Here is an 18,591-nt window from a genome sequence, read left to right as displayed (position 1 = left end):
CTGTTTCTTAGCTTGGGGGGTGGCTTCACAGATGTCGTTTGACTATGGTTCGTAAACGTCTACACATTAGATCTACTTTTGTGCATATCAAATAGTTTATAAAGTGATTGCAGAATTTTTCTTGTTCAGTGAGTGAGTGTAAATCGAGAAAGTAAAACTCAAGCTTTTTTTAAAGACACCATTATAGCAAAAAAAAAAAAATCAAGATGTTGGTAAAGCAACTGAGATTGGGAAGGCTCTACATTGCATGGCGCTCCCTGTCCTATTCTGAGCTGGCCTAGAGGGATACCGGGGGCCCTCTTGCTGCCTGTGGTATCCCCAGTGCCTCACACATAGTAAATGATCAATAAATAGTTGTAACACTGACGACTGAATGCTGGTCCTGACCTTGCACTGGTAGCTCGGTGAACTTGAGCAGCAGCCAGCAAACACCGGGAGTGCCTGGCCATGTTAAGCCCTGGGCTGGGTGCTAGGTGTGCAGAGATAAGCCTAAGGACTGATCCTTGCCCACCCAACCCCCTCGAAAAGCTCACAGGTACTGGGCAGTGATGGACACGCACGTTACCCTGTGATGCGACGTGTGTGGTCTGTACCTCAAGGTACGGCAACATAATAGGGGATCCCCAAGGATGGAGTGGCCAGACCCGCCTGGGGATGGCGTCAGGGAGGAAGGGACAGGACACCTGGGCTGAGTTTTTAAGGATGGCCTACAGTTATTCACTGGACAGACAGGAAGAGCACAGGCATGCAGAATTGGCTGGCAGTCGTGAGTAGCTAGAGAACTGTGAAGTTTGGGAACCTGCAGAAGGTGAGGCCAAAGAGAGGGGTAGGAGGAGTCACATGCAGAGAGACCTGACAGCCAGGTCAGGAGGTCATAGACATAAGGTCATGGAGGCTCAGAGAGGGGAAGTGACTCACCCAAGGCCACACAGCCTGGGAATAATAGTGTCGTGACTCAGCTCAGAAGTACTGAGTCCAGGAGTCCCTCACACTTCCCCAGACAGCGAGTTGTTCAAATGCAGGATTCAGCGGGCAGTTTCCGAACGAGAGCAGGAAGTAAAGACTTGCCAGGCACCCCGGAGGCTGGGCGGTCTGGGTGATGGGGTGGTGTGGGCTGAGATATTCCCCCAGGACGACAGCTGGCATTGGTCAACCCCTCGCTGTGTTCTGCTAGAAGCTGTCCTAAGTGCTCTGGGTGTGTTGACACATTTAATCTTCACAGCAGCTCTCTGACATAGATACTGTTCTTATCCCATTTTGCAGTTGAGAAAACTGAGGCTTTGAGAAGCTAAATAACTGGCTCAAAGTAAGGAAGTAGCAGAGCTGGGGCTTGAACCCAAAGTGGTCTGACACCAGAGCCCAAGCTTTTAACAGCTGTCCTCTGCATCCTCTCTCACACCTCCCGGGTCCTCACCGCTCCTTCGCTCTGCCCCTTCCCTGTGTTCTCTGCCTTCTCTCAAAGGGTCAGCTTTCTGTGACTTCCTTATGGCTTCTCTGTCCCCTGCAACATGGGACACACTTGCTTGGAGCTTGGGTTTGACGTCAAGCTGGTTGAAACCTCTGGGCTGGTCGGTAGCAGCCGGGATCAAACTGCACAAGCTTGGTGACAGAGCAGCCCCGCGGCAGGGACTGCAGAGGGGAGGGACAGGTCTGAGAACAGGGTGGCAGATGGGGTGGGGGGCAGCTGATAGACCATTTCAGGAACTTAGGCTTTGACCTGAGAGCAGGGGAATGATGTGAGGATGGGACTGGGTTTGGAGTTTTGAAAAAAACCCTCAGAGCATTTCTGAATAAGCTGCCAAACAACATAGGCTCCATTGACTTCCGCAAACACCCAGGAAGCCCTTTCTCTGGGTCAAACCCTCTTCTTGACCCAGGGGACTCAAAGATAGTTGAGCCTCCAAAGGTCCATGGTCCCAGCTGGGAGTTACTAACATGGGTCCAGGATGCCCGTGCCTTTCCTGGGAATCTCCCGCCAAGTCATATGTATGTGCAAAAGGGTCTATAATTCTTACCTAACTTCTAACACAGCGTAAAGAGCTCATGCTCGTGGATCAGACTGGCCGAGGTGAAACCCCAGCCCTGCCACTTCCCAGCTTCGGAACCCTGATTTTCCTCTCCTACTCATCGGAGATGGAATGCAATACGCTATAGATAAAATATGGAGGGCTTTGTAAGAACGAAATAAGGCGTCTCGTGGAAAGTGCTCAACACAGTGCCTAGCGTACCATGAACGCTCAGTGGAGGGTAACTGTTGTTACCGTCCGTCATCGGTATCAGGTTGGGAAAGCAACCCCCACTCCGTGGTCGAGATGAACCGCGTGTCTAGCTCACGCGTCGGCGAGCTATGGCCCGAAAGCCACACTCAGCCCGCCGCCTCTTTTTGTCAGTAGTTTTATTGAAACACATCTACACACATTCATTTGTGTGTGATCTGAGGCTGCTTTCGCGCTGCAACGGCAGCGTCAAGTCGTCGCAACAAAGAATTCATGGACTTCAAAGTTAGAATATTTACTATCTGGCCCTTCGTAGAAAAAAATTCGCCCAGCCCTGGGCTCCGTGATTAGCTTTCAATGACTTCAATTCTCTGAGCCAGTTTCCACATCTGTACCGTAAATTGGGTTTGAAGAAATCATCTTTTTAGCTCAGCCACCCAGCCATTAAGCGAATAGTGTGACAGGAAATGCTCCGGAATGCTGAGGAGCCTCCCGCAGACTCAGGAGGGTATTAGGGTGATCGTCCCACTGCTGGCTGGTGACTAATCTCACTCTCTTCTCCTCACAGATCCTTGCCATAATTTCCATAATGTTCATCGTCCTCTCCACCATTGCCCTGTCGCTCAACACGCTGCCCGAGCTACAGAGCCTTGATGAGTTTGGCCAGACCACGGACAACCCCCAGCTGGCCCACGTGGAGGCCGTGTGCATTGCGTGGTTCACCATGGAGTACCTGCTGCGGTTCCTCTCCTCGCCCAAGAAGTGGAAGTTTTTCAAGGGCCCACTCAACGCCATCGACTTGTTGGCCATCCTGCCGTACTACGTGACCATCTTCCTCACCGAATCCAACAAGAGTGTGCTGCAGTTCCAGAACGTGCGCCGCGTGGTCCAGATCTTCCGCATCATGCGCATCCTCCGCATCCTTAAGCTTGCACGCCACTCCACGGGCCTCCAGTCCTTGGGCTTCACCCTGAGGCGGAGCTACAACGAGCTGGGCTTGCTCATCCTTTTCCTCGCCATGGGCATCATGATCTTCTCCAGCCTTGTCTTCTTTGCGGAGAAGGATGAAGAGGACACCAAGTTCAAAAGCATCCCAGCCTCTTTCTGGTGGGCTACTATTACCATGACCACTGTCGGGTATGGAGACATCTACCCCAAGACCCTCCTGGGGAAAATTGTAGGGGGGCTCTGCTGCATTGCGGGGGTCCTGGTGATTGCTCTTCCCATCCCCATCATTGTCAACAACTTCTCTGAGTTCTACAAGGAGCAGAAGAGGCAGGAGAAAGCGATCAAGAGGAGAGAGGCCCTGGAGAGAGCCAAGAGGAATGGCAGCATCGTGTCCATGAACATGAAAGATGCTTTTGCCCGAAGCATCGAGATGATGGACATCGTGGTGGAGAAAAATGGAGAGAATATGGGTAAGAAGGACAAAGTACAGGATAACCACTTGTCTCCCAACAAATGGAAGTGGACAAAGAGGACGCTCTCCGAAACCAGCTCGAGTAAGTCCTTTGAAACCAAGGAGCAGGGTTCCCCCGAAAAGGCCAGGTCGTCTTCTAGTCCCCAGCATCTGAACGTCCAGCAGTTGGAAGACATGTATAATAAGATGGCCAAGGCCCAAAGTCAGCCCATCCTCAATACCAAGGAGTTAGCAACACAGAGCAAACCAAAGGAAGAACTTGAAATGGAGAGTATCCCCAGCCCCATAGCCCCTCTGCCCACTCGTACGGAAGGGGTCATAGACATGAGAAGCATGTCGAGCATCGATAGCTTCATTAGTTGTGCCACAGACTTCCCTGAAGCCACCAGATTCTCCCACAGCCCTTTGGCATCGCTCCCCAGCAAGACTGGGGGCACCATGGCCCCAGAGATGGGCTGGCGGGGAGCTCTGGGCGCCAGCGGTGGTAGGTTTGTTGAGGCCAACCCCACCCCTGATGCCAGTCATCACTCTTCCTTCCTCGTCGAGAGCCCCAAGAGTTCCATGAAGACCAACAACCCCTTGAAGCTCCGAGCGCTTAAAGTCAACTTCCTGGAGGGCGAACCCAGTCCACTACTCCCCGTTCTGGGGATGTACCATGACCCCCTCAGGAACCGGGGGGGTGCTGCAGCTGCTGTCGCTGGACTGGAGTGTGCCACGCTCTTGGACACATCTGTGCTGAGTCCAGAGTCCTCCATCTATACCACAGCAAGTGCTAGGACGCCCCCCCGGTCGCCCGAGAAACCCACAGCAATAGCATTCAACTTTGAAGCGGGTGTCCACCAGTACATTGATGCAGACACAGACGATGAGGGACAGGTACTGTACAGTGTGGACTCCAGCCCTCCCAAAAGCCTCCATGGGAGCACCAGTCCCAAGTTCGGTGTCGGGACAAGATCAGAAAAGAACCACTTTGAAAGTTCCCCCTTATCCACCTCCCCTAAGTTCGTAAGGCAGAACTGTATTTACTCTACAGAAACATTGACTGGAAAAGCCCCCAGTGGTCAGGAGAAGTGCAGACTTGAGAACCATATCTCCCCCGAGGTCCGGGTGTTGCCGGGGGGAGGGGCCCATGGAAGCACTCGGGATCCAACCATCTGAACTACCCCGCACGGAGGACAGACTTGTGGCAAGGTCCAAAGAGGGGTGCTGCTCAGCTTACCCGCCACAGAGCTTTTCTGCACGAACTCTGAGACAGAGAGGCCCTGCAAAGCCCCCGGAAAGAAGAAAAATTCTGGAGAAAGCTCCCTAAGACCTTGAGAGCCATGGTAGAGCCACCGGAATGCAGCTGGCCAAGCCATAGGACCTGGCGCCTCCCTGGAACGACTCCACTGCCCTCCCTGGGAGATGACACGAGCAGAACTCGCAGCCACCACCACCACGTTCTAGACATAACCAAGACCACCTGCCCCCTGTCCTTCTCTCGTGGCTCACCATCACAGCTGCAGAAGGCAACATCTCCCATCCCTCCTGGCTTTGGCTGGAGAAGGATATTGGAACATGTGGCTGGTATTGAAAAAGTGGGTTGGCCACTTTGCTCTGGGCGTAGCCTGGCCACCTCTGGGAACTCCTGTCCATCACCTCCTGGGTGGATCCCACGGTTAGAAGGCTACAGGGAGCATGGAGAAATCTCTACGCTGTAAGCCTCGATCCCAGTGCAAAACCCTTACTCAAACGGCTTCATTGACTTCCCTGTTTCATAGTCCCTGAGGTTTTATTTTGAGATATCATCAGGGTGAGTTGTACCACTTGTACTCAATTCTAATTGCCCCCTGGCAATCTGGGAAGGGTTCAGAAGGCGGGCACTCAGCCAACGGTGTGAATGCTGAGCACTGCTTTAGGGTTGCTGAGGGAATACATTTTCTGTACATCGCTGGTGTAGACTCAAAAAATATGCAAGTGTCAAATATGCAAAAGAAATAGCTTATTCAAAAAGACTGTATGTTCCCGAAGAACAGAATAAGATCTGACTTTTTTTTTTACCTACAAAAACGAAAGGGAAAAAAAATCCCCATTTGAAATGCCCCGTGCAGACTTTCCAATACTTCCCGCTGCGGGGCAGGGCGAGCATCTACTATAATAGAAATCCTTTTTCTGTTTCCTGTGGTATTCAAGTTTTTAAAAAAGTTAAAATAAAAAGCACTTTATGTTTTTCAAAAATAGGTTCTACCAGGGACAGTGTCACCATCTTGCACTTTAAAAGAAGCACTATTTCCCATGGGCCACTTCCTGGGACTCTGGTTGGGTGGTTGCTACAATACATGCCTGTGTCCAGCCACAGTGGGTGATACTGTGCTGGTATTGTCGTCTGCCAGGTCAAAGCCTGTGGACACCTTCCCTGCCCCTCCAAAGCATCCCCTAAGTCCCCTTGCAAGGAAGGGTACATGGCCCATGAGGAGGGGCCTCTCATAAAGTCACGTGTACAGGACAGGCACATCTCAAAAGAAGATAGTAGGTGGTTGGGCATTGGGTACTGTACTCTGTTCTCTCTCTCTTGTCAACCAGCTGTCGGTGTGTTTCCGGTGTCACTGTCTGTATTAATAAGCTCAGCTCTCCTTCCTGCAGCCATCAGTGCAGCCAGGACAGACAAAAGCAATAAGTATTTGTGCGCATCGTGAGCAGTTCTAGTGTATATCTCCTGGTGTTGGCGTTCCTGTCCTAGTGTGACGCGCTGGCGTTGGTCTGCTTGAGTTCAGTCTGACGGTGAGTTCAGTCTGACCCAGAGTTCAGTCTGACCGCGTGGTGTTGCTCGCTGTTCCTCCGTTCAGTGACATTGGGTGGAGCCACTGGTTAGCAGGATGCCAGGCCAATGGCCCACCTGTCAGTAAAGATAATACGTTATTGATCTGCCTGTTTTTAGTACCATGGACTGATGCTGTTCTCCTAACACAGTTTTAAGAGATGGTGTCGCAAGTACAGCAGTATATATCTGTCCGTTCTCAGCTGTGACAGGTATATGTCTTCCTGATGGAACAAGACATGGTATTGTCCCGCTGTCCTTCCTACGATGTTATCGGTCCACCTGTTAGTACAGTGGCGTGATCCACCTGTTCCTCAGTATCACAGAGTCATTCTGCCCGCCCTCTGTACAGCGGCACGAGGCTGGCCACCCGTCACAGGTATGATGACGTGGGGTCATTCCATCGCCCCTAAAAATGCATGTCCTCTGCTGAACGCACACCTGGCTCATACTGCTTCTCAGCATCTCCCAGGACGACGGATCCCTCCAAGAGGGGACAGTCTTGTTCTGTGCTGTGTTAGCAAAGACAATGCGCGCTGAAGCATCTTGACTCTTCCAAAGTCCCTTTAGAGGACTTGACGGCAAATGCAAAGGGACTTAAGAGACAGAGAGAATGAGGTCATGCTATGCTAGTGACACACCAGAGAGAGGCAGCGGCAGTGCCCCTGGGGGCTTGGCGGGGGGGTGGGGGGGNGACGACGGATCCCTCCAAGAGGGGACAGTCTTGTTCTGTGCTGTGTTAGCAAAGACAATGCGCGCTGAAGCATCTTGACTCTTCCAAAGTCCCTTTAGAGGACTTGACGGCAAATGCAAAGGGACTTAAGAGACAGAGAGAATGAGGTCATGCTATGCTAGTGACACACCAGAGAGAGGCAGCGGCAGTGCCCCTGGGGGCTTGGCGGGGGGGTGGGGGGGCGGCAGGCTACTGAGGAATGGCCACGGGCTAGTCCTCCCTGGGTTGTCTCTTCTTCGTTTTCATCGCTGTCCGCCATCAGCACAAACGGGAAAATTCAGGGAAAACAAATGTTTTTTGATAAAAGTAAATAGTTGTGATTTCTGATTCAGATATTTTTAGAGCTGATGCTATCTGTAAAAATTAATAATATAGTCTATTTTACATATCAGGAAAGTGAACATGTTTAAATATAGCCATATATACTGAGAAGGAACTTACCACCCCTTCTTCAAATCGAGGCATTTCATTTGTTGGTTGAACCAGATGAGAAGTGTACAGATTGGAAATTCTCTCTCTTTTTTTTAAACTAATAACCAATTGGTGCAACTCTCCTTGTAACCAAAGGCCCTTTCCGCCTGTGTGGTCACACAGGGCCTGGCCCTTCCTTCCTCGTGCATTTTGTCTGACCTTAAAGTAGCAATTTATTGAGTCACTTTTGAAGGACGAATTCAGAAGTATCACGAAGAACCTACCTTTTCAGGCTGAATAGCCAGAGTCCTATAGAGTTCTTATAGAAACAGAATAATTGAAACTCAGCATATACTATGCTTAGAAAGTATTGTGTTCTGTTTGGGTTTTTTTCTTTTACTTCTGTATGTCTTGTGGGAATATAGCTCTTACCCTGTGCCCGATTAAAATAGAGTGCTGTGAGTTTATCCAGGCCCCCACCTGCCAAAAAGGAACATACCGAGGTTTTTCATATGTGTACATCCTACCTGTACCTGTGTACATGCGCTAGGAAATCTACCTAGGAGTCTCCATGAGAAGCTAACCTTGATCAACAGATATTGATGGAGGAGAGGAAAGTAATGGTTTGGAAGCAGGTACTGCTTTACCTTGGTGGTCCATGTCCCACCCATTTCTGAACCAATGAAAGTGGGGAGAAAAACAAGTCAACCCAAAGAAACAAAACTAGGGGCTGGAGGCGATGGATGCCCGGTCCCTTTGGCGAACTCCGTGAAACTCATCCAGAACCCAGCTGAACTTGAATCCCCCCAGCTTCCACCATTATCAGAAAGGGCTAGGGACCAGGTAGCTATGTGTCCCAACCACACAGAGGGGGGAGAGTCTGCGAGCCGCGGAGAGAGGCGAACAGGCTCTGGAGGAGTCCTTCGGTTCACCGTTTTCTCTCTGGGGAAAGAAAAAACAGCAACAGGATGTCGGTGCAGTAGATTTCTCGGTGCCTTCTTTAGGAATTTTATCTTAAGCACACTGAATGGGGGAAGAAAAAAAGAGGAGAGAACCTTTGTTCCCATGAAACCCCTTTCTCTAAAAGCACTGGGGATCAAAGAAGGAAGCATTAGACGTGGAAACAGCAAAACCCCGAGGAGGCCATTTCCTCTCAACCCGCCCGGCTTGCCCCTGAGAATTGCTGGCCATGCAAACTTTGTCAGACTGGTTCCCGACCTCTCTTCCACCTCTCTTCCACCGTGTCTTAGTCACCGTAGCCTCGTTTCTGCCCTTTCTCCTAATAAGATCGACCTTTCTAAGGAGAAAAACACACACACACACACACACAACAAGATTCTCCTCTGTAAAGCCGTAATGTATTGTTGACTTTTGTAAACTGTTGTATATTTCTGTTTCCTCCAAGTCACCGCTGGAGTGTCTAATCCACGGGAAAGGGCAAATTTAAAATCCACCATGGACGAGGGCACTACAGCCAGGTCTCTAGCTCCCTCCTTCCCTTATACCTCTGCCAGCTAGTCCCAGGCTTCAGCCTGCAATCAAGGAACTTTGAGTCAAACGTGAGCGTGGTGAGCTGCCTCTGAGATTCTTTGGGAAAGGACTTTTCCTGTGGCTGCGAAGCTGATAAGACGGAAGAAGGAGGCTCCACCAAACCCCGCAGCGGGACGGAGGAGAACCTCCAGCCCTGAGCTGAACTTCCTGACCTCTCACCGCTTATAGGACAGCGTCCGGATGCTCTAAAGGGACCCAAGCCAGCCCCAGCGACCCCCACAAATCAGAGTTACCTCTGCAGTTTCTGTCGCCATTTTTCTGGCTCTAGAAGTATCTGATGTATGACTACATCATAGGTTGTCCACATATCTCAGAGTAGTCTATTTTTCTGTTCAGATAAATATAAAATGTATTTTTAGCCAATTTATAATAGGGCCATTGAGTCAAATTTCTTTTGTAATATAGAATAACACTTCAGGAGGTTTGTTGTCGGTCATTATTGTAGCTGATGTCTTCTGGTCTTTTTCATTTATGTCCATTGTCCCGTGGGCTGCTTTTTTTTGTTTTTCTTTGCTTCCTAATGATTGTGATTTTCTGCGAGCGCGGAAAGATGCCAGGGTTTGACTTCCTCAGCAGACATTTCCTGACACGAGGCCTAGAGACTGTTGACATGGTTACCTTCTTCATTCTGTCTCTGTGTTTCTCGTCATTGTTCTTAAGAATCCAGGACGCACATGCAGGATCGAGAGCAGGTGACCCTCGAAATCAGGATGGGATGTGGGTTTGGTTTGGCTCATTCCCACACACGTTTGGGAACCTGAGGAGACTGAGTTTTCTCCTCCCCACAAATTGCGGACCCCAAAAATCACATGCAAGCAAACTTCCCACTGGGCGTTTCTGAGCTCCAGAACACACCCACGCCCCTCCTGGCTGGCCTTTTGCCATGTCCAACGCCCTGCTTCCTGTGACAGCAACTGAATCTGAAGGACAGCGCATGCTTGGTTCTTGAGAACAGGCTGAGCTTCCGATCTCGTCAGCTTTGTATCAGGTCTTCATTTCAGTCCTTTGCCAGCAGCCTCACCAACAAACAGTGGCCAGACAGGCCTGCAGCCAAACCCTGTGAAGACATGTCCCCAGAATCTGCCCTCTCATCTCCCCTTCCTTTTGCAGCTGCTGGCGTCATAGAGCCAGAGACCCAGTGTCTGTGGCAGGAGCTGCCTGTGCCCTTCTAGGCCTCAGGGAGTTTCTGGTCTGCCCTGATTGTTAATTCCACCAGGTAGTTCCCCCCGTGGGTGGGCAGAGAACACCTCACGGAGCACGATCTTCAGCAAAAAGCAATTTTTCCTTCCATCAGCTCATGCAGGAAGATGAAGAAAGCTCAGATAATCTCCAACTTGCATTCATTTCAGTTTTCATATCCCACCTCCTCACTCTCAACTTCAGGGCTCTCGCCTCTGCCCCAAATCAGAGCTCAGAGCCAAATCAGGACTCCTAGATGGCAGCGAACCACTCCCCACCCCACCCCGCTGAAACATCCCCGAGAGGAAACTAATGTGAGTACCAGTCTATTATTCTGGACTGAGACCCTAATCAAAGTTTTTCCAGCCCCCAAATTCACGGTAATCTGATTTGGAACCAGAGCCAAACAAAACAGACCAGATTTGTTAAAACTTCTGCACGCGAACATTAAAAATAAATTGTATTTCCCAGTAGTTTGCTGGTTTTGGAACCCAGATAAACAAATACCCTCGCCTGTGGCTATCTGCAGCTAGAAAGAGGTTGTATAGTTTGGGTACCCGTTCATTGTCCCTGATACTGTCTTAACCTGGAATTTCGAGGGAACTCCCCAAATTCCAACTTGAAGAAATGGATTTAGAAGGGTCTCTGTTAATGGAGCGGCACCTCAACCTCACCCCTAACCCTCCACTCCTCCCTGCAAAGATCCTGAAAAGACAGAGGTGGAGTGCAGTGGGGCGGCTCCCCTGAGGAAGAAATCACCCACCCGCCAGAGGGCTGCAGGCGGGTCTCTGAAAGTGTCTCTTGCCTGAGAGGAGCAGGGCGGTCAGCTTCAGCTCAAATGAAGAAAGCACTTTTAATAGGTGGGGCTGCCTCGCCATGGAACTCATTGCTGAGCCGGGTAATGGTCTCCCTGACACCACAGGTGTTTATAGAGAGACTAGATGGTGTACAGAGTGGAGATTGCACAGGGACCCTCCCGTTGCATAGCAACGGGACTGAACAAACGGGGAAATTCTCTCCTCCTCTGTTTCCTGGTGTGTGTGTGTGTGTGGTTTGAACATCTGGGCGTAGACTCAAGTCACTGAGGCAAAGGCAGGGAGCGCCTTTAGCAGGAACTCAAACGTTAGGATTTGCAGCTTTCAAAGGGGGTTCTAGGTTGGGAATTCGGCACAGGATACCCTGTTCCCTCCTGTCCCATATCTTGGACAATGTCAATGACCCTGTCGATCACCCGTCCAACTTAGTCTCAGTGCCCTAACAGGAACCCTGTGGGGTGGGGTGACCCTCATGCTACCCTCCCCCAAGGCCAGCCACAAAGCAGCCCCGTCTCTGGCGGGCTGTCCCTCGGTGCTTCAGCCCTTCTGCCCAGCCCCTGTGCCCTCACAGACCTGTGGATTTCTGTACAAAAGACAATTCTCTTTCACCCACGAACCAGCTGCCTAATGAACAAACTGCCCAGGCAATAGCAAATGGCACCATTCCAAAAGGGCTCCCCACCCCCACCCCCCAGGGCAAATAAAACAGGAAATCCCATTCAAATCCTTTGAAAGTTCCCAAGGAAGTGAAATCCAAAAAGGCCAAAAGAGAGAGGCAGCCGTAATCCAGTTTGACAGCAAAACAAGGCTCCAGCTACCACCAGGTTGAATGCCTTCTCCCACCCCTGTGGCCCCCTCCCAGGGTCTGGGTACTGCATTCTTCAAGGAGAGCGTTTGACAAAGAGGTTTTACAGTCCCCCTTAGTTTGTAGGTGGTGGGTTGGAGGAGGCAGTCTCCCGTAACTTTGTCACAAGGTAAGGCAGGGTATGTGTGAATGGACAGACTGAGCAGCGGCAGTTTCCAGACTTCCCCCTTTGAGGCTCTTTCCTGCAGGAACAGCTCACGTTAGTGGCTGCAATGGTATGACAGTCCTGAAACATGAAGTGAACTCCCAATTCTGTGTCGTTAGGATGCTCTCGAGGGTCCTGCATGGACCACCCCATCCTACTTGCCTCCCTGAGCTAATCCAGGTTTGGGAAACAAGGAGGGAAGCACAGGAGAAGATGCCCACGAGAGCTGGATTTCTCCATGACTTGGCTCATGGACCCTGGTCTTCACTAGGGCTTTGGGCTCTCTCCTAGATGTCCCTGACCTCTGAACTCAGTGTGTCTGGTGGATAGGGAAGAAAAAGGTCAGCAGCTGCTGGGCTGGCAACTGGCCCTTTTTTCTCCAGACCTATCCTGGCTTTAACCCAAGGTCAAGGTCTGGGAACACCATTTTCTGCACAAGGAACTCAGGGTTATCCCCCAATGTATGTCCTTGGCACATAGTGGTCACCCAACCTGTGTTTTTGAATGAATGTGTAAATAAATGATTAATTTTAGAGTGAACGATCGATGAATGAATGTGTGAGTGAATAGAGGAGTTTATTAGTTCTCACCTGGCTTAAGGTATTGCTAACTGGGAAGGAAGGAGATATGGGGGGGCCTCCGAATAAAGTCTGTAGTAGCCCCACCAATGCCATCTGTCCTTTCACTCAATCAGGGGCCAAGGTGATGGCCAAATTTGACACCGGTCTGCTCTAAGGGCCATGGCCTTCTCAGAACTACACTTCCAGGGGACCTTGGGGCAGCCCCAGCCTCCTTCCTACTCTCCCACTCTGCATTTCCAGCCTCACGTTCCAGTTTAGCTCACACGCGTAGCCCATGCAGAGACCACAGAGTGGTTTTCCAATGAGCAAAACCAAGGGTTCAAAGTAAGGGTTTTCCATGGTCTGGGACTTGCTGGGGGCAGGAACACGGGAGATGACAACTAGAAACTGGACCACCTTCCCTGAGCCATGGGAGTCCAGGTAGAAAAGAGGCCCGGCCTGCCCTCCAGCTTTTAGAGCCAACGGTCTTCCTTTTTTTGAATGCCCCCATGGTAGCAAGTGCCCGATCCTGTTAGCTAAGACCCTCTGTCTCTCCAAGGAACCATGCTGTGAGGTTGAGGTTTTTCTGCCAGCAAAGCCATTCTGATCGCCCCGCCCACGACGGGGGCCAAGCCAATCACATTAGCCATAAATGACCAATGTCCTTAGCTGCTCTTTTCTCGGGGTCGTGTTCTTGGGTCCTGTTCATCTCTGTGGTCAGTTGACGTCTCCAGTCCTACCTGTAAAGGTGAAAATGAGCATTACGCACACACACACACACACACACACACACACACACATACACACACAAGGAAACTAAACAAAAAATTCCAGTGTCTTTTTATGCATGTGATGAGATGAAATTGTGACCTCCAGCTGCTGTCCTGTCTTGTAAAATACGTCCAAATGTTTAAGAATTTCTAAGCAAATGGTCCCTTAACGAGGTCTGCAGAGTTCAATAAAAAGGTATGGAGAAAATAAGCTTGGTGGAATTTGTCTTATTTTCTGGAGGGCACAGAAAGGCAGAGGTGTGCAAATCTGCAGAGGAAGCTGAATTGAGGGACTTGGAGGGGCACCTCTGGCTGTTCCTCTTCACCCGAAAGAGAGACTATGAAACTATCATTGGCTTGTCACCCCAAAGTACAAGAAGTGACAATCCGCCCCATGCGGTGCTGATGGACCAAAGCCCCAATTCGGTCTTTCGGCTCTCGTGTGGGACCTGGGTATTCCTGGCCTTACTACCTCTGTCTCATACAGATATCTCACCACGCCTACGGGGGTCATACACTCCACTCTCACCGTCCATCCCTTCTCTGCTTCGTTGTTCTCCACCACACCACCTCTGAAACAATATACCTATTTATGCTGTTTGTGGTCTACCTCCCTCCAATAGAACATAAATTGGGGGACTAAAAAGCAGAGAGAAGAAAGACCGAAGGAAAGAAAACAGACCAGAATACTCAGTATCCAAGGACGGAGTCTGTGTGTGTGTTTGTTCTGCCTTGTTCTGTCTCACCCCACACAAACAGTAACGTACCATGTACACTGCTCTGCACTTGGCTCGTCTCATTTCATCCATCAGACCTTGCAAGTCATTCCGTATCCATACAAAGACAGCTTCCTCGTGCTTTTGTAAGCCTGTGTCATGTTTCGCTGTGCGCAGTAATTATTAGTCTCCCACAGCTCGGCGTTTAGGTTACTTCCCAACTTTTGCTCTAACAAACAGCCGCAATGAATGGCCCGTCAGTGGTTCCCATGGGCTCTGCCTTCCAAACAGCTCTGGAATCCGCATTTGTCCCCTCTCTGCTGTCATGGCTCCGGGCCATGCCATCACTCTCCACCGCCTGAGGACCGCAGCAGCCTGCAGATCAGGCTCCCTGTTTCCACCCTTGCAGGCTCTTCTCAACACAGTTCGTCACTCTGATCATGTCACTCCACCACCAAAGCCTTTCAAAGGCTTACCATGACATTTTGGATAAAACCTAAAGTCCTTGGCAGGGGCTGCAAAGCCACACATTCCTGGGCCCCCACCTGTCTTTGTTTTCACCTCCCCCCTCTCTCCCCTGAGGATGGCCTGCTCTATGGTCACTCTCCTCCTCACTGCGCCTTAACCATGCCCATGTGAGCTCACCTAATGCCACCCCTTTCCAGCCACCCTCCCAGACCCCTCTACCCCATCTGATTTCCTGTCTTATTACCCTATCTCCCTCACCTGCCTTCAGACACGTTGGCCGCCAGTCAGTTTTCCAATGCACCAAGCATACCGCCACCACAGGGCCTTTGCTCAGGCTGTCCCCTCTACCTGGAACATCCTTTCCAGGCTAGCCACATGGCTTGCTCCATCCCCTCCTTCAATATCACTTTCTCAGCAACCTCTTTATCTGACAATCCTATTTATAACTGTTTATAACGACAACCTCCCCTCATACATGCATAGTCTCACAGTCCTTCCCCTTCTCTGCTTTGTTGTTCTCCATAACGCTTACCACCTGTTGACTTACCATATTGTATTTATTTTGTTTATTGCTTATCTCCCTCCACTAGAATGTAAATTCTTCCCTCCAGCAGATCATGAATCCAAACAGTGAAGAGCAAAGAACAAAGACTGGGGAAAAAAGCCAGAATTTTCAAGGATTATGGGACAACTATAAAAGGGGACACATAAGCATAATTGGAACACACAAAAAAAAACAGAAGAAAGAGAGCAAGGAACAACAAAAATATTTGATACAATAATAACTAAGAAATTATTAGTTCCAGCAAATTAATGCCGAGCACCAAACCACAGATGTCAGAAGCTCAGAGAACACCAAGCAGGATAAAAGCCAAAGAGATGACACCTAGCAAATTACAAATCAAACTACAAAAAAAGTAAAGGTAAGAAAAAAATCCTGAGAGAAACCAGAAGAAAAACAGGTCACCTATAGAAGAACAAAGAGGACAATTACATCCTCTTTCTCCTCAAAAACCATGCGAGCAAGAAGACAGTGATGTGAAATACTTAAAGTGCTAAGAGGAAAAACCGTGGACCTAGGATTCTGTACGCTGCAGTTCTCCTTCCGAAGTGAAAGAGAAACAACGACTTTCTCAGGCAAACAAAAATTGAAGGAATTTGTTTTTGCCAATACAACTGTCTTGCAAGAAATATTAAAAGAATTTTTTAGAGAGAAAGACAATGATATAACTCAGAAACTTGGATCTACATTTTTTTTAAAAAGCAAGACACCCTGGCTGGTGTGGCTCAGTGGATTGAGTGCGGGCCTGTGAACCAAAGGATCGCAGTTTGATTCCCAGTCAGGGCACATGCTTGGGTTGCAGGCCAGTTCCCAGCAGGGGGCGCATGAGAGGCAACCATACATTGATGTTTCTCTCCCTCTCTCCTTCCCTTCCCCTCTAAAGATAAATAAATAAATCTTTTTTAAAAAATTTTAAAAAATAAATAAAATAAGCAAGACCATCAAAGAAGGAATAAGTGAAGGTAAAATAAAAGCTCTTCTTTTTCTTATTCTTAATTGATCTAACAAATAACAGTTTGTCCATAATCAAATGATGGATTTGATTATGTGTGCTTTTGTATATATCTCATGTACATAATGTGCATATGTTTATGTGTGATATATAAAAGTGAACTGAATGACGGAAATGATACAAAGAACAGGAACAAGAAATTAGGATTCTTTTGTTATTATTAGGTACTCACACTACCCGTGAAGTGATATAATGTTATTTGAAGGTTGACTTATATTAATTGTAAATGGATATTGCAAACACTAGGGCCACCACTAAGAAAGGTGTTTAAAAAAGTATAATTAATAGGCTAAAAAAGGAGAGAAAATGGAATCATAAAATGCTGCATTGAAACCGCAAAAGGCAGAAGAAGAGAAAAAGACAAAAATACTGTCAGAACAGCCCTGGCTGGTGTAGCTCAGTGGATTGAGTGTGGGCCTACAAACCAAAGGGTTACTTCCCAGTCAGGGCATGTGCCTGGATTGCAGGCCACATCCCCAGTGGGGGGCGCACAGGAGGCAACCACACACTGATGTTTCCCTCCATCTCTTTCTCCTTCTCTTTCCCTCTGTAAAAATAAATTTAAAATCTTTTTAAAAATATTGTAGGAACAAAGAGCAAAGGCAAGAAATAGAAAGCAATAACAAATATGGCAGATATTAATCCAATATTCAATAATTGCTTTGAATGTTAATAGCCTAAACGCACGAATTTTTAGAGACAGATTGTCAGAGTGGATCAAAAAGCAAACCCACCCTGACTGGTGTGGCTCAGCTAGTTTGGGCATCATCTCGCCAAGCTAAAAGTCATTGCTTCGACTCCCAGTCAGGGCACACGCCTGGGTTGTGGGTTCGGTCCCCATCAGGGTGCAAACGAGAAGTAACCGGTCAATATTTTGCTCTCACATTGATGTTTCTCTCTGTCTCTCCTTCTCTCTTCCCCCCTCTCAAAAAATCAGTACATAATTTTTTTAAAGCAAGGCCCAATGCCATATGCAGCACACACACACACACCCTGCCGTGGGCGGTGAGTGCAGGTCTGTGCAGAGGACTGGTGAGCACACATGGAAAGCCGGCCTAACTTCGAGGCATTGGAAGGAAGCACACGAACTGGAGCCTCCGGCACTGCCCTGGGGAAAGCAAATGGGGAGCTGTGATCGCCCAGCCATTCCCCAAACGAGGGAGGGCAAAGGATCTAAAGAGCCTTCCTCTTAAGAACCTCCCCCACAGAGAGAAAACAAGAAATGTGAAGCAGATATTTCCACAGAAAAGGTCTGAGAAAGCCTCCTAGCAGGACTGGCGGGTAAAGGTATTTTTTTTCCAAAGGCAGATGTAAAGACTGGCGGAGGGAACTGCTTCTTCAAATGTGGACATTGAATTCCATGCAAGACCTCGGGGAACAACAGGAAAAAAATCAAGAAAATATAATATCACACCAAAGAAACACAATAATTTTCATGCAACTGACCCCAGCGTTATGGAGAGATCTACAGCTTCCTGAAAAATAATTCAAAACAACTGTTTTAAGGAAGCTGGGTGAGCTATAAGGAAACATAGAAAGACAAATCAATAAAATCAGCAAAATAATACACAAAGAGACAGAAATCATAAAAAAAACAACTGAACAGAATTCTGGAGCTAAAAAAACATAATGAATGAAATTAAAATTCAATAGACAGCATAAACAGGAGACTTAAACAAGTCCAGAAAAAGAATTTCTGAACTCAAAGACAGGTCATTTGAAATTATCCATTTGGAGGAGAGCAAAGAAAAAAATGATGAAACAAGTGACAGAAGCCTACATGAACTATGGGATATCATCAAATGAAATAATTTATGAATTATGGGAGTCCCAGGAGGAAACAAGGAGAAAGGACAGAAAGCTTATTTAAAGAAATGTGGCTGAGGCCCTGGATGGTGTTGCTCAGTGGATTGAGCGCCATCCTGAGCCAAAGGGTTGCCGGTTCAATTCCCAGTCAGAGCATGTGCCTGCATTGCAGGCCAGGTCCCCAGTAGGGGGCGCACAAGAAGCAACCACATATTGGTGTTTCTTTCCCTCTCCCTCCTATCCCCTCTGTCTAAAAAGAATAGATAAAATCTTTTTTTAAATAAAAATAAAAAATAAAGAAATATCCCTACCAAACTAGGGAGAAAGATAGACATCCAAGTTAATGAAATCTATAGGTTCCCAAACGGATTCAACCCAAAGATATCTTCTCCAACACACGTTATAGCAAAGCAGTCTAAAATTAAAGACAGAGAGAATTTTGAAAGCAGCAAGAGGGGAAAAGCTCATCAAGATTAATATACAAAAGTCAACCTCTTTCCTACATACCAACAAAAAACAAGTGAAATTTCACATTTAAAAAACACAATATCACTTACATTAGCAC

The 18,591-nt window shown here is 48.5% G+C and overlaps 1 protein-coding gene across 2 annotated transcripts in view; it reads left to right on the top strand.

Annotated features, from left to right (window-relative positions):
* KCNB1 (potassium voltage-gated channel subfamily B member 1) overlaps positions 1–5,792 on the top strand; it is a 78,613-nt gene extending 72,821 nt beyond the window's left edge. For both annotated transcript variants that reach the window (XM_037059873.1, XM_037059874.1), the window contains exon 3: positions 2,785–5,792. In XM_037059873.1, the coding sequence (XP_036915768.1) occupies positions 2,785–4,794 (2,010 nt within the window). In that variant the 3' untranslated portion in view covers positions 4,795–5,792. The remainder of the gene's footprint in view (positions 1–2,784) is intronic.
* The last annotated feature ends 12,799 nt before the right edge of the window (positions 5,793–18,591 follow it).

The sequence above is a fragment of the Sturnira hondurensis genome, unplaced genomic scaffold (assembly GCF_014824575.4).
Source record: "Sturnira hondurensis isolate 20B ecotype Veracruz unplaced genomic scaffold, ASM1482457v3 Scaffold0011378, whole genome shotgun sequence".
Classification (NCBI taxonomy): domain Eukaryota; kingdom Metazoa; phylum Chordata; class Mammalia; order Chiroptera; family Phyllostomidae; genus Sturnira; species Sturnira hondurensis.
This window is presented reverse-complemented; position numbering and strand designations above follow the sequence as displayed.